The 15,250-nt window shown below is 38.3% G+C and overlaps 1 protein-coding gene across 1 annotated transcript; it reads left to right on the top strand.

Moving 5' to 3' along the window:
• The first annotated feature begins 11,945 nt into the window (after positions 1–11,945).
• On the top strand, positions 11,946–13,196 carry LOC131612804 (uncharacterized). Its single transcript, XM_058884551.1, has 3 exons — positions 11,946–12,141; positions 12,608–12,710; positions 12,796–13,196. Exons 1-3 carry the CDS (start codon positions 12,095–12,097, stop codon positions 13,042–13,044), a joined length of 399 nt encoding a protein of 132 aa, XP_058740534.1. The 5' UTR covers positions 11,946–12,094; the 3' UTR covers positions 13,045–13,196.
• The last annotated feature ends 2,054 nt before the right edge of the window (positions 13,197–15,250 follow it).

Raw genomic sequence — 15,250 nt, 5'->3', positions numbered from 1 at the left:
TAAATCATCCATCGTGCAGATCCGGCTCGAATTCCATCAAAAATGATAATGTTACAGTTCCACGTCTTAATATCCTTGAGAATCCAATTGACCAAGCTGATGAGGATAATGGGGAAGATTGTGAAGTCCCTGAAGAATTGGCAAGACTTTTGAGACAAGAGGAGAAATCTATTCAGCCGCATCAAGAAGCCATAGAAATCATCAACCTCGGTTCAGAAGAAGCAAAGAGAGAAGTCAAGATAGGGGCCGCTTTACAAAATGATGTAAAGAGAAGGTTGATTGAGCTGCTTCGTGAGTATGTTGACATCTTCGCCTGGTCATACGAAGACATGCCTGGTTTAGACACAGATATAGTTATGCACAGGTTACCGCTCAAACCAGAATGTCCGTCGGTAAAGCAGAAACCACGAAGAACTCGACCTGATATGGCTTTGAAAATCAAGGAAGAGGTTGAAAAACAGTTGAAGGCTGGTTTCTTATCTGTGTGTGAGTATCCTCCTTGGATTGCAAACATAGTACCTGTTCCTAAGAAGGACGGAAAGGTACGCATGTGTGTTGACTACCGAGATTTGAATAAGGCAAGTCCGAAGGATGATTTCCCTCTGCCTCATATTGATGTGCTAGTCGACAACACTGCTCAGTATTCGGTGTTCTCCTTCATGGATGGTTTTTCTGGCTATAATCAAATAAAAATGGCTCCTGAAGATATGACCAAGACTACCTTTACTACTCCGTGGGGTACGTACTGTTACAAGGTGATGCCTTTTGGTCTTAAGAATGCTGGTGCAACATATCAACGAGCGATGGTGACTCTCTTCCATGACATGATCCATAAAGAGATTGAGGTGTACGTCGACGATATGATTGCAAAATCCCAAACTGAGGAGGAACACTTGGTATATCTTGAGAAACTGTTTGCTCGGTTGCGTAAATTCAAGTTGAGGCTTAATCCAAACAAGTGCACTTTTGGAGTGCGATCTGGTAAATTACTTGGTTTCATCGTGAGCCAACGAGGGATTGAGGTCGACCCTGATAAAGTGAGAGCAATACAGAATATGCCAGCACCAAAGAATGAAAAAGAAGTTCGAGGGTTCCTTGGGAGATTGAATTACATAGCCAGGTTCATTTCTCACCTCACTGATACTTGTGAACCTATCTTCAAACTGCTGCGCAAAAATCAAGATATCCGTTGGGATGATCGTTGTCAGGAAGCCTTCGAAAAGATTAAGCAGTATCTCCAAGAGCCACCAATTCTCATGCCCCCCGTTCCTGGGAGGCCGCTTCTTATGTACTTAACTGTGCTTGAAGGATCTATGGGGTGTGTGCTGGGCCAACATGACGAGTCTGGTCGAAAAGAGTGCGCCATTTATTACCTGAGCAAAAAGTTTACCGATTGTGAATCCCGCTACTCACTACTCGAGAAAACTTGCTGTGCTTTGGTATGGGCTGCTCGCCGACTGAGACAGTATATGCTGACCCACACCACTCTATTGATCTCCAAAATGGACCCGATAAAGTACATCTTTGAAAAACCGGCCCTTACAGGAAGACTAGCCCGATGGCAAATGCTTTTATCAGAATACGATATCCAGTATGTCACACAGAAGGCCATCAAAGGAAGTGTCCTTGCAGATCATCTTGCTCATCAGCCATTAGAAGAGTATCAGTCAATGAAGTTTGACTTTCCTGATGAAGATATCATGAAGCTAGATGATAATGAAGGACCCGAACCAGGAGAGCGTTGGACTCTCACGTTCGATGGTGCATCAAATGCTATGGGCCATGGTATTGGGGCAGTTTTGACTTCTCCTCGTCAAACTCACATCCCTTTCACAGCTAGAATATGCTTTGATTGCACGAACAATGTCGCAGAATACGAAGCTTGCATAATGGGTCTCGAAGCAGCCATTGATATGAGGATCAAGATCCTTGAGGTATATGGGGATTCTGCTTTGGTTATACATCAAGTGAGAGGTGATTGGGAGACACGACATCCCAATTTAGTTCCTTACAAGGACTATATTTTGGAGTTGTTGCCCGCTTTTGAGGAAATCACTTTCAATCACATCCCCCGAGAGGAGAATCAATTGGCAGATGCTTTGGCTACTTTGACGGCTATGTTCAGGGTTAGCTCCCCTAAAGAAGTGCCAGACATAACGATCCTCCGTTACAAAGAGCCTGCCCATGTGTTCCCTGCTCATTGTCTCACCACTGAAGATGTGTATGATGAAAAGCCATGGTATTACGACATCAAGAGGTATGTTGAGAAGCAAGAGTATCCCGAAGATGCTACGATTGGTGATAAGCGAACGCTTCGAAGGTTAGCATCCAAATTCTTCTTGTCAGGAGACGTCCTGTACAAAAGAAACTATGATTGAGTTTTGCTCAGATGCGTGGATAGACACGAAGCAGAATTGATCATGCGGGAAATTCATGAAGGATCTTTTGGAACTCATTCCAGTGGACATTCTATGGCCAAAAAGATCTTGCGAGCAGGATATTATTGGATGACGATTGAAAGTGATTGTTATGTGTATGTGAAGAAATGTCACAAATGCCAAGTGTATGCTGACAGAATTCATGTTCCTCCGACTCCTTTGAATGTCCTAACATCGCCTTGGCCCTTTGCTATGTGGGGCATAGACATGATTGGACGGATAGAGCCACAAGCTTCAAATGGACACAGATTTATTCTTGTTGCTATCGACTACTTCACCAAATGGGTTGAAGCTGCTTCTTACAAGAACGTAACCAAGCAAGTCGTTACTCGCTTCATCAAGAAAGAGATCATATGCCGATACGGGGTTCCAAACAAGATCATCACTGACAATGGGTCTAATCTTAATAACAAGATGATGGCAGAGTTGTGTGAAGAGTTCAAGATTGAACACCACAATTCATCACCCTATCGGCCAAAGATGAACGGCGCAGTCGAAGCCGCTAACAAGAATATAAAGAAGATTGTCCAGAAGATGGTTAGAACGTATAAAGATTGGCATGAGATGTTGCCATTTGCTTTGCATGGCTATAGAACTTCGGTTCGTACTTCAACTGGGGCAACTCCCTTCTCTCTTGTCTACGGTATGGAGGCCGTACTACCTGTCGAAGTGGAAATCCCTTCGTTGAGAGTCTTGATGGACGCCAAACTCGATGAAACTGAATGGGTTCAAACGAGGCTTGATCATCTCAATCTAATTGAGGAGAAACGCTTATCTGCTATCTGCCATGGCCAGTTGTATCAAAAGAGGATCAAGAAAGCGTATGACAAGAAAATTCGGCCTCGAGAATTCCACACAGGTGACCTAGTCGTAAGGAAGATCTTGCCAATTCACACCGATCCAAGGGGCAAATGGACTCCCAACTATGAGGGACCATACATTGTGAAGAAAGCATTTTCAGGTGGGGCTTTAATCTTGACAAAGATGGATGGGGAAGACGTTCCGCTTCCAGTCAATTCAGACTCAGTCAAAAAATACTACGCATAAAAGACCCGCTAGGTCGACGTACCTAGGCAAAAATAAGGGCATCCCGGCAAACCAAAAGGGTTTGGGCAAAAATTAGGGATAGAACAAAAAGAATAACCCGCTAAGTTGAAAACCCGAAAGGGCGACTTAGGCAAAAAGGGGCATCCCGCTGGATTGAAAACCCGAAAGGGCGATCCAGGCAAAAGTTAGGGATCAAAAGCGAGAGGCTGCAGTCTGAATATCTTTCACAAAGACCCCTATACGCCCTTGGCAGAACGGACAGATCAATCCAACCATTACCCTTCTGAAGCAAAGCATTGAGAGGATCGAGGATAGGGGAATTGTAGCAATATCAGTTTTAATGGAAACTCGAGCATTTCTCTTTGCCATTTTGCTTTTTGCATTTTATTTTCCTTTCGCGACTACCTCATTTAGGAGTTGCTTCCTTGTACAGAAGCCTATTCATAGGCGTTCCATCAATAAAATGATCTTTTGATAAGAAGTGTTCTTTCCTGCTTTTCATTTTTTCGCATGCAAGGTGTGATTTAATTCGTTATCAAACATTGCATTGAAAACATGGGGAATAATAATCACAAAATCAAAACGAAACATGATGTTACATAAACATAAAAGTGCTCTAAGGGGCACCATTTGCATCCAAACGTTGTTTTCTGTGCAGGTTGCAGGTTCTAGCCACCATCTTGGCTTATGATGTGTCACATAAGTCATCATCATCCCGCGTGAAAGTTCAAGCGTATAATTCATCAGTACTGGTAAGCACAAGACACCGGAAGAAATCCATGTCTCTCCCCTACACGGCAGACAAATAAGTGTCCATCAGAACCCACGTTTCCCCAAGCAGTATAGGATGTAAGGAAGGTCGAGCAAAGTCACTTCCTCCCCAACAGAGTTATGTTCTAATCCTCCATACAGTTGCCAATCATCTTTGGCACTATGAGGTTTTTCAGCGCCCACCCACAATGGCGTCTCAAGATCACAAGCAACAGACCCCAATGATCCTACTCTTCTGTCCCACCAAGGGCCTTTATTTGGCACTCTCTGCATATAGAATCCATTGCATATAGCATTGCATCCTCGAAAGCGTAGCATATCCATTACAATGGATCATTACGCCATGCATCAAAATTCAAACATGCACACAAAGCATAAGCCAGATAATACAAATCATCACTCAATCAAGACAATAATACTTCCCCACGTAAAAAGTTGTCCTTACAAATCCCGATTGATATCTGCTACTACATTTCAAATCTCTTCCAACCGCGGTGCCGATGCGAGGTATCTTCAATCTCTGATGAATGTCTGACACAATGTCTTCTTTCGTCCCTCGATGTCGAGCCGATGTTGAGTCATAGATCGCCACGAGATCTTATTCCTTTCCAAAGTGTGGAAAATCGCACGAGATTTTCTTTCGATGTTGAGTCATAAGATCGCCACGAGATCTTATTCCTTTCCAAAGTGTGGAAAATCGCACGAGATTTTCTTTCGATGTTGAGTCATAAGATCGCCACGAGATCTTATCCCCTTTTCTTCTGTCGATGAGTTGATCGCCACGAGATCTTCTTTCGATGTTGAGTCATAAGATCGCCACGAGATCTTATTCCTTTCCAAAGTGTGGAAAATCGCACGAGATTTTCTTTCGATGTTGAGTCATAAGATCGCCACGAGATCTTATTCCTTTCCAAAGTGTGGAAAATCGCACGAGATTTTCTTTCGATGTTGAGTCATAAGATCGTCACGAGATCTTATCCCCTTTTCTCCTGTTGACGAGTTGATCGCCACGAGATCTTCTTTCGATGTTGAGTCATAAGATCGCCACGAGATCTTATTCCCTTTTCTTCTGTTGATGAGTTGACCGCCACGAGATCTTCTTTCGATGTTGAGTCATAGATCGCCACGAGATCTTATTCCTTTCAGTCCTGACGTTGAGTCGTAAATCGCACGAGGTCTTTTTCTTTCGATCATTGTTTCATACAACCATTCTCTTTGAAAACCCTGTGTCGGCACCGTTACCACGTTACAAGCTATCACCATTCAACCATTACTCACCGTAAACTTTTCCACCAGAAAAAGAAAAACATTCCTCTTTCCCCAGCAGATATCAAACAAAAAATATAATAAAGATAACACTGACACCATCTTTTCTTCAGGACAAATTTCAGGTCTTGGTATTTAATCTTCTTCTACCTCGAATGTTCGAAAGGCTAACGCCAATCTCACCTTCAGGTGTAAGATGATTAAATAGGGGCAGCTGTCATACCCCAAATTTGTCCTACCCTTGATTTCCAACTGGCTTAGACTTCTCATCTCATGTACATATCTCCCATTAAGTCATTAACATAACTCATGCATTCATATCATTTGTATTAATCAGAGACTAGCAAGGGATAGCTTTTATAGCAGAGAATCTCTTACCAAATGTGTGGATCTGAGGTGTAATCATGTGGCTCTTTGTTCATTGAAGCCCCCCTGGGTTGGGGCCCTCTCATTCTCAACTCAAGGCATTGTTTGAAAAGTGCAAGCTTGATGTTCATCTGATTATCCTGAATTAGGTTTCTTGACCAAAGTCAACGCAGTTGACTTTTTGGTCAAATACATTGATCAAGAGTCGATTTTATGGAGAGAAGTGGCACGATGCTTGTGTGGAAGTGTTCAGTTGATTTCTATGGGTCAGAAGCGGATTAATCGGGAATTTCATTAAAATCGGAGGAAAATCAGAACAGTTGACTTTTGGGTCAAAATCGGGTCAATCACTCAAATACCGACTTTTGGTGAAAAATCGGTCAAGAAAAGTCAAGGAATAGATAAAATCGGGAGTTTGACAAAAATTACCAAAAATAGAAAATACCAAAAATGATAAGTTCTAACACTTAGAAAAAATATTGAGTTTTTGGCATGGTTGATCAGCTCACTTCACAACCATTTTACATGTACTTCTGGGCCTCGATTCAAAAAAGTTACAACATAAAAAATGTTCACCTCATGGAATACTACAAGTTTGCAGTTGGGGTCATCTTCAAAAAATGCTTGAATCAAAAGTTGTTGAGGTTTGAAGTTGAACATTATCATTGAGACACAAGTCAAGATGCTAAGAAGATTCCTGGGCAGCGTGACACAATTCGTCGAACACGTGGTGTGTTGAATTTGAGCTTGATTATAGAGAAATATAGATGGCCACAAGAGGCAAACTTGGTATCATTCTCTTCCCCTCCATGTTCTCTATACAATTAACCAAGAATCAAATAAATTGAGTGGATATTGAATGATCTATGAAACTCCAAAGTCTCATCTTCATAAAGTCAAAGTTACGCGTCTGGCTGGGCATAGAATTCAGGTCACGTGAGGCATTCAATCAAACACATGGCGTGCCACTTTCAAAGCCAATTTCAGAGACGTGTTAGCATTCTATTGACTCTAATTTGGTATCAAAATAATCTCATCCATTCCTTCTACCCTAAGGTCAAAGAATTATACCATTTGGTTACTTAATCGTCGAGATATGAAGCGTTGAAGTGAGCTATTGGTAATTTGTAATGTGACCGGCTAAGGTTGAACTGTGCACGCGCGTCCAAGGCATTTGTTCCCATCAGGTTTCATACAATCTTTCTTACACCTCCATCCATCATTTCAAGGTATCTCCAACGTCAATGTTGTTGTATTCCATGTCCTCTTCACATTGATCTTTAGACTGAGGTAAATGGTTGACCATGTCTAAAGCTACAAGCACATAAAGTGAGCATGTTGAACATATTGGCTTAGCAAGAGATACTAAACCTGTAGCTGGCATTTGCGCGGAATAGCAGCCATGTGTTGCAATTTTTACCATAAGCACCAAGCCACAGGAAGCATCACGTGAGTTGTTGATAAACCTAACAAAAAGGCTGCATGCATGAAAACTTGATAGAAGCTTACTACAAACAAGAAACTATTCACTACATCAAAGCCACACCATATTCTCATACACTCTCACTCCATTATAAATATCAAGCCCTTCACGATTCACACGGACACACATTTCTCTCATTTTTCAAAACTCACAACTCTCATCACTCTCTTCACTCTCTCCCTCCTCTCACCTTCTTCTCTCTCTCGATTCTCTCCCTCTCTTCATTACAGAAACAGAAAGTTTGTTACGCTTCTAACAAACTTCAAACCACCATAACTACCACCTCCAACCTCCATAACTAACTCTTCAACCACCACTCTCCTCCGCTTCTCCTTCTCCATAACCGAACCTCTATCTTCAACACAAAGCTCCCAACCTTCATTGGCCTTCATCATCCATCACCTCACCTCTTGCGATTGCAGCATCATCATCATCAACCGCTCCTTCCGCTGACTCAGCATCTTCTTCATCACTGGCTATCTCGAAGATTTGTGGATCTACACCTTAGCTGCAAGATTCGTTATCTTCAAACCACACGAGTTTGTCTCTCTGCCGTCAATACACATTGAAGATTCACAACAAGTGTAAGCATCATCATTAGGAGCTCAGATCCACGAGGTTCCCCACTGCTTTTGCTCCAAGAATCTGAACAAGTAAGTATTTCGAACTCCCTGAGCATATTAATACTACTATGTGAGATGGATGATTGTTGCCTTGCATAGCTTTGGATTCTTGAGTGTTGATTTCGATTTGCTTCGAATATGTTGTTATCTGAATGTTAAACTGTTTGTTTGAGTTCTACAAGTGATTATGAACACGTTAGCATGCTTAGAGTGAGTTTTGATGAAGGTTCTTTACGTTAGGGTTTTAGGTTTGATCACGGTTTGGATGTTAGAGAAAGAGTTAATAAAATCTAAAGCCAGATTCGTGCTCAGCACGAAAATCCGAAGGGAGTAGTGTGTCGTTCCCTTATCTCTGGGCGAATCGCATTATAGTTCCGGCGGGGTTGATCGGAGAAGATGACCGGAGGTGGCTCTCCGGCATCTATTTTGTTGTTCACGTTTTCAACCCTCTTCGCTTACGTGGCACGCCCTAATTGGATTCTGGTCCCCATTTAATTGCAGTTTTGTCCATATTCATATGATTGGGTGATGAAGTGTAACGTGGTGATTGGCTTAGACATTGTTTTTGTCATATAGTGACTTAAGTGATAGTGTGCCTGATTGATTTTTTTTCACATGCTTAAAATCACGTTACATTTCTTTTCCCACATACTGAATAATGTAAGTGAAATAATAAAATAAAATGGAATAAAAATGAGGTGGATTAGAGTGTTGAAGGTGATGGACCGAAACCACTTCGTTTTGGGCCTGAGAGTAAATTCTTGGAATTACACTCCGCATTTGCTAATGCACCACACTCCAACGAATTTGGGCCTACGCGCCCATGCTTTCTCCACCCCCTGTTTCTGGCCCAGAATGCATTTAACCTGGTTTTAGCTCATTTGGAAATTACTTCAGCACCCCTGGTAGTTTAGAATTTTTCTTTTAAATTTTGTTTTCTTTTAACCTTTTAATTCACTATTCCAATTTTTAACTCTAATAAAAACCTATAAAAATTTGTTTTAGATATTTTAGGGTGTGTAAATAATTGTCACGATTTTTGTTATATTTTTTAGTTGTTTTAGTATTTTTTTTTTAACAAACCTTTCTCTTTGCAATATGGTTTGAATTTTCTTTTGTTTTAATACTTCCTTGTAAATAATCTTGTTAGTAGATTTAGGAATTAATTTTAGTCCCGATTTTTTATAGACTTAATTGATGTATGTGTGATTGTGAATACCATTTACTTGTTATAGTTCTCAAACTTTATTTGTCATATATTGATTTCCTTTACCTATTTCATGTATAGTTTTTTGTTGTTAATGAATTGCATAGTTTTTCATTTTAAATCCCTTGTATAGACAACTTAGACTAGATTTAGAAATAGTTCCCTTCTTTCATTCTTTTCCCTTTCGACTTTTAAAATACGTAATAAATATCGATGAAGATCATACCGTCACTATATTTCATAGTAGGAAAGAAATGATTGGGGTGTAGGCCCCGATGTATGTTCTTTCCTACTTAGCGGAGAAGAAATGATTGAAGTGTGAAGCTTCGATGTATTTCTTAACCGTTGTTTAGAGAAACGATCGTGGTGTAGGCCTCGATGTGCATTCTCTAAATATTCACAAAAAACTCTTTTTGTATCTCCTTTACTTAACGGAGAAGAAATGATTGAGGTGTGAAACCTCGATGTATTTCTTAACCGTTATTTAGAGAAACGATTGTGGCGTAGGCCTCGATGTGCGTTCTCTAAATATGCAAAACAAAACTCCTTTTGGTATGATCTGAGTCACAAACAAATTCCCTTAAAAAACACCAACCAAAAACACATAAAACACTAATAAATGGTCAAGATTTAAAACAAAGTAAGGAAGTGGTGCGAAGCCTTGTAGTAGGTTCTCGTCATCATGGAATTACCCTAAAAGACACAAACCAATCTCTTTTTCTTTTCTTAAGGGCAAGTTATCTCCGCTCCATTGCATCCTAGGCGATCCCTTATGCAAGAGCGTGAGCGTTAACGCCGCCCAACTAAAAAACACAAAAACAAACAGAAAATCTTTAGCCGAGCTACGGTAACTCTGATTCCTGAAAAGGATACGTAGGCAGCGGGGTAGGGCCCGTGCGAGTACAATTCTTTATTTTCCCTACATTCTGCATTCATTTCGCATTTAGACATAGACATAGTTAGACACCCTTTAGATAGAAATAAACATAGGTGGATACCATCGCGTACGATGGGCGCGAGGGGTGCTAATACCTTCCCCTTGCGTAACCGACTCCCGTACCTTGATTCTCTGGTCGCAAGACCCTGTTCCTTCCTTTGTTAGGTTTCCTGGTATTCCTTTCCCTTATGGGATAAATATATTGGTGGCGACTCTATTCATTTTTCGCGAGCGTGCGACAGTGTTTTATAAAATTATTGAATTGCTAGTTCATAAATATAAAATTCTGAAAACAAACCATGCTACTTCTTTTTGTCATGCATTAATCTTGCATTCGTTGTTTCTAATACTAGAAAATAAAAAATGTCAAAAACAAATAGCATAATGTTGATTAAGGATCTTCAATAAATATTTAAATTTTTTCAATAATTATTTTAGTTAAGAATCTTCTCAGTTAACTCAAACTAGTTTTTAAGTAGAGTAATAATGAAAATTTTATGACAAGTTAACTTATAGTGTAATGTTAAGGAAGCTCCTTCCTTTATAAAGTGGTTCTAGCTTCTTTCCCTTATGGCTTATAAAGTGGAACCATCCTTAAATGGTCCTATGGTAATTTGAAATAATACTCTTTCCTCTCATATAAAGGGTTATACTTGCAATACCTGGTTCTTAAGACAATGATCAAATATGTTAATTTTAATAATGAAACTTATTAGAATATTCTTATTAATTATAGTTAATAGAATAATTAAATAAATTGAAATTTAATAAATAAAAATATAATAGGAGAAAATAATAATAAATATTACATTATATTGTAAAAGAATAATTATTTTGAGACAAACAAAAAATTGTAAAGGAGACATTTTTTTATGAAATGTATCACAAAAAGTTGGATCACATTTAAGGAGTCTAACGGTAACTTGTGATGCTTACTTACAATTTAGTTTCAACTTACTTTTTCCTCTGTCCCATCCCAACCATTTTTCTTACGGATGAGCCATAAAAACTTTCTTTTAAAGTTATTTGGGTTTCTTTGACACAAAGACACTGTTATTTTAAGACAAAAATAAATACAAAGAGAGAGGATCAATATGGATTTTAACCATCTAAAAGCTAATAAAAAGGATAATAGAAGACACCAAGTTTGTTTTTATTGAATCATTCATAGCAGATTCAAATACTTCATTCCACGTAATGGTTAAACCAAATGGAAGTCAATTTTTGTTGATTCTTTTTTTTAAAAAAATAAATATGAGAAATAAAAAAAAACAGCTTGACACTATTTGGACCAAGCCCTTTGAGATTTATTTCAAGAGGAATGATAGGGTTACACTAAAGTGTACACCGACGTCGTATTTTCATACGGTTGAAACCATGTTTGATTTATTTTTTTATTTTTTATGCTTTGAGACTTGTGCCATAGACCAAAAAAAAAATTTAAAAACTACGGTGTATCATATATAGTGTATGATTTTAGTGTATAGATAGTATACCTCTTATTTCAAATATCAATGAAATAGATGGCAATGATGCATTTTAAAAGAGAACTAGTCGGAGACCCGTGCTGTCGCACGGGTGCATTTTTTTGGTGGGGTAGTATAATATCAACGATACGAAAAATGCTCAGTAAGGAAGTTTACCCTAAATGCAATAGAAAAAGCTTAGAAAAATACACATATTAAAAAAGTCATTGTTTCATAAGAAATTTATTAATTACTATTTAGTAAAATAGGTTTATTTTTTAAAGTATGGTCCACCAATAAAAAAGATAATGGGCCCAAATAGAAAAAGATGGTAATTGACATGGCCCAAATCAAGATAGGTCTATTTTCAATTATAAAAGGGGTATTGTAGATGCTGCAAACGATGATTCCGTTAGAAGTTTCTTCATGATAGCAGTTGCAAATAGCTATTTGTTAGCCATTCCCTTAGAAGTTGTTTGACGATCTTTCAATGGAAGCCTTTGTGGAGCCACCTTCAGATGATTCGTCCGAGTTCAGGTAAGTTATTCAGATTATTAGGAATTGAAAATTGTTTTTTGACCTAATGTTCAATGACTCATAGCTTCGATAAATTGAACTATATGTGGGGAAGAATTTCACTGTTCTGAAAATCATCACAGACGCTATGAAGTTTAGAATGTTATGCCATTTAGAAATTTTCTAAGTTGCTCACGATATGGTGCAATTGATGAATTGTGAGAAAGTGATATACTGCAACTGACAGATTGCTGAAGGAATTGTATTTACAAAATTCATACGATTATAAATGTTTTGCGTCTCTCATTTATTTTCGTGTGCAGTGATAAGGTTGATATGTGTATGAATTAGTTAATTGCCGATTGTTATTTCCCTTGTATGATCAGCATAAATGCCCATGCGGATGTGTTGAAATTGTTTCCTCATAGTAATCCATGATGTGTAAAATTTGAAAAGGTTGTCATTGATTATCGTAACTGTTGTGTAGTTCTGGAAGCATGGATTCAAATTTGAGTTTTTCCGACGGAGACGATACAATTTCGTGGACAAAAACAATTGCATCAGGTCGAAATGCTCGGCGTAATGTACTTGTAAGAGTTACTTTGCACAATAATGAGTAACAAAACAACTTCCCGGATACTTAATGATGATGTGACGAATTTACTTTTTGTTCAGGTGTTTCCGCGGGAAGTTTGCAGGTTCTTAACTGCCTTTCCCACGCAAATAGATATTTTCGATGCAGATATGGGGATTGTGTACCAAGCAGAGCTACGATGCAGGCCGAGAAATACAGAGGAGAATGCGTACATAGGGGTTGGATGGTATGAGTATGCCAGACAGAGAAGGCTGAAGAGAGGAGACAAGTTGTCCTTGAGGATAAACAGGGAGGCACACACATTGGTCGTTTGGCTGTTGAACCGTTGAGGGAGGGAGTGTAATCGCTTTTGATGGGATTTATGTTGTACTGGTTGTCCATTTAATGGATTTTAAACTTGGGTGATTCCACTTAGTTTTCCCAAGTTAATTATCATATGTTTCTCGATGTATTTATATCTCGTTCCTTGTTAGAGGATATTTAGTGCAATGTTTTAAAAAACAACTTTATGATCAGTTGTATTGTTAGAATTGTTTATATTCCGTTTCTAATTTGTTTATAACAGAATGCTTAAAATTGTTTATAACTTATGATGGTGAACCTGGGTGTGGCTAAGATGAAATTGCTTATGGTTAGTTACTTCAAATTTTCCAAATTATTGCAGTAACTTGTGTGCCATTGTTATCCAAAATGTATTACAACTTTATTTAATTAGAACTATATTTAAATATAGGGATCAATAAAAAAACTCGCCAGTATCCTTGTGCGCCCTTAATAGCAATTTAGAAAGCTATTCAAATACAGCACCCAGTTGCCAAGTAGGTATCAAAAACTTTCCTTGGGATGTGAATTAAATGTGTTCAAAAACCACTGCTAGGAAAATACATGTTTGTTGTAACAGGAACAAAACACAAGTTAGGAAAATAATAATGCAGTAACTTGTGTGCCATTGTTATCCAAAATGTTGTAATGCTTTATTTAATTAGAACTATATTTAAATATAGTAATCAAAAAAAATACTCGCCAGGTATCCTTGTGTGCCATGAATAGCAATTTAGAAACCTATTCTAATACAGCACCCAGTTGGCAAGTAGGTATCAAAAACTTGCCTTGGCGTGTGAATTAAATGTGTTCAAAAATCACTGCTAGGAAAATACATGTTTGTTGTAACAGGAACAAAATACATGTTAGGAAAATAACAACCTTGTCAGTAAATAAAATGTTGTTTAAATATGATTTAACAAATCTTTGTTGACATTGAATAAACCAATATTTGTTAAAGCAACCAACTTCAAAACCAGCACCATAAGCTTCAATTGTTTTCCTGCAATGAGAATTGGTATCCCGAATCATAACTTTGCAATAAAAGGAATTCTTGTATGAGCTTGAATTATAAAGTAAATTGCAAGTATAATTTCACATTGGGGAAGCAGAGAGGATACCTAATTAATGTTCTGGAATACTTCCTTGAACACAACATTGGTGGTAATAGTCAAAGCTTCTTTATCTTTGTCATGAATAAGAATCCTAAGACCCTTTTTTGATTTAACTCTAGAGATAGCCACTTACAATTGACCATGGCTAAATACTTCTTTAGGTAAATATAACCCAACATGGTCAAGAGATTGTCCTTGAGACTTATTTATTGTCATTGCAAATGAGACAATAATTGGAAATTGTCTCCTTACCAATTTAAATGGCCATGGTGATTGGGAAGGAGACAAAGAAATTCTTGGAATATAAATGACGTTACCAACATTTTTACCTGAAATGATTTTAGCTTCAATGACATGGTTGGCAAGCCTAGTCACTGTCAGTTGTGTGAGTTGCCTAAAATATCTTTTATTTTTGTAGACATATTTCTAGAAATGTATTTTTTTTTTATATTTGCGCCAAACTATTCCTCTCCCATATTCTTCAGTTTTCACAAACTCCTCAAACTCTCCAAACCTCCAAACCTCAAATATCAAACTTCACAAAACTTATTTTTTTCTCTTGAGTTCGGCCGATAACGTCAACATCAACTATCATCATATTTCAACAACTTTCAAACTCAATTTAATCGGGTAAGTATTCGAATTTTTGAGTTATTTCAGAATTTTTGTAATAGAGTTTGAATTCAATCTTTTGGTATAGAAATGATTGGGTAATTTTATAAATATAGTTTAGAGACAATGTAAGTAGTGTTTGATGTGTAAAACCGACGATCAAACCACCAAAATGGGGTTTTTACTTGACATACTTATCGAATATCGCATGTGTCCATGAGTACAACTGGGGAATGGCTACACTGGTGTACACCTACCACAGACTTGAAGAGGGATGCCTGTGGAAGGCAAGGACTGTGGTTGACAGCTCTACCATCCTAGTGGTAACAATCTTATATCCTTCTATATTTTCTCAAAGTTTATTATATATTTGTGATAGTATGTTTGATCACCGTATTTTTTTCAGGGTTGGATACTACAACACTTCTCTGACATTATTGGTTGGGGAGAGGTGTCGGGTTACACTGAGGCCAGACCGCGTGCTAGA

This window comes from Vicia villosa, linkage group LG6 (genome assembly GCF_029867415.1).
Source record: "Vicia villosa cultivar HV-30 ecotype Madison, WI linkage group LG6, Vvil1.0, whole genome shotgun sequence".
Lineage (NCBI taxonomy): Eukaryota > Viridiplantae > Streptophyta > Magnoliopsida > Fabales > Fabaceae > Vicia > Vicia villosa.
The sequence above is the reverse complement of the archived record's forward strand: the minus strand, read 5'-3'. Positions and strand labels throughout refer to the sequence as shown.

Bases quoted from the DNA above. Each gene is read 5' to 3' on its own strand.
- LOC131612804 (XM_058884551.1), top strand. From the start codon at position 12,095: ATGGAAGCCTTTGTGGAGCCACCTTCAGATGATTCGTCCGAGTTCAG. The intron at 12,142-12,607 runs GTAAGTTATTCA...ACTGTTGTGTAG, and splicing joins GATGATTCGTCCGAGTTCAG to TTCTGGAAGCATGGATTCAA. The intron at 12,711-12,795 runs GTAAGAGTTACT...CTTTTTGTTCAG, and splicing joins ATGCTCGGCGTAATGTACTT to GTGTTTCCGCGGGAAGTTTG.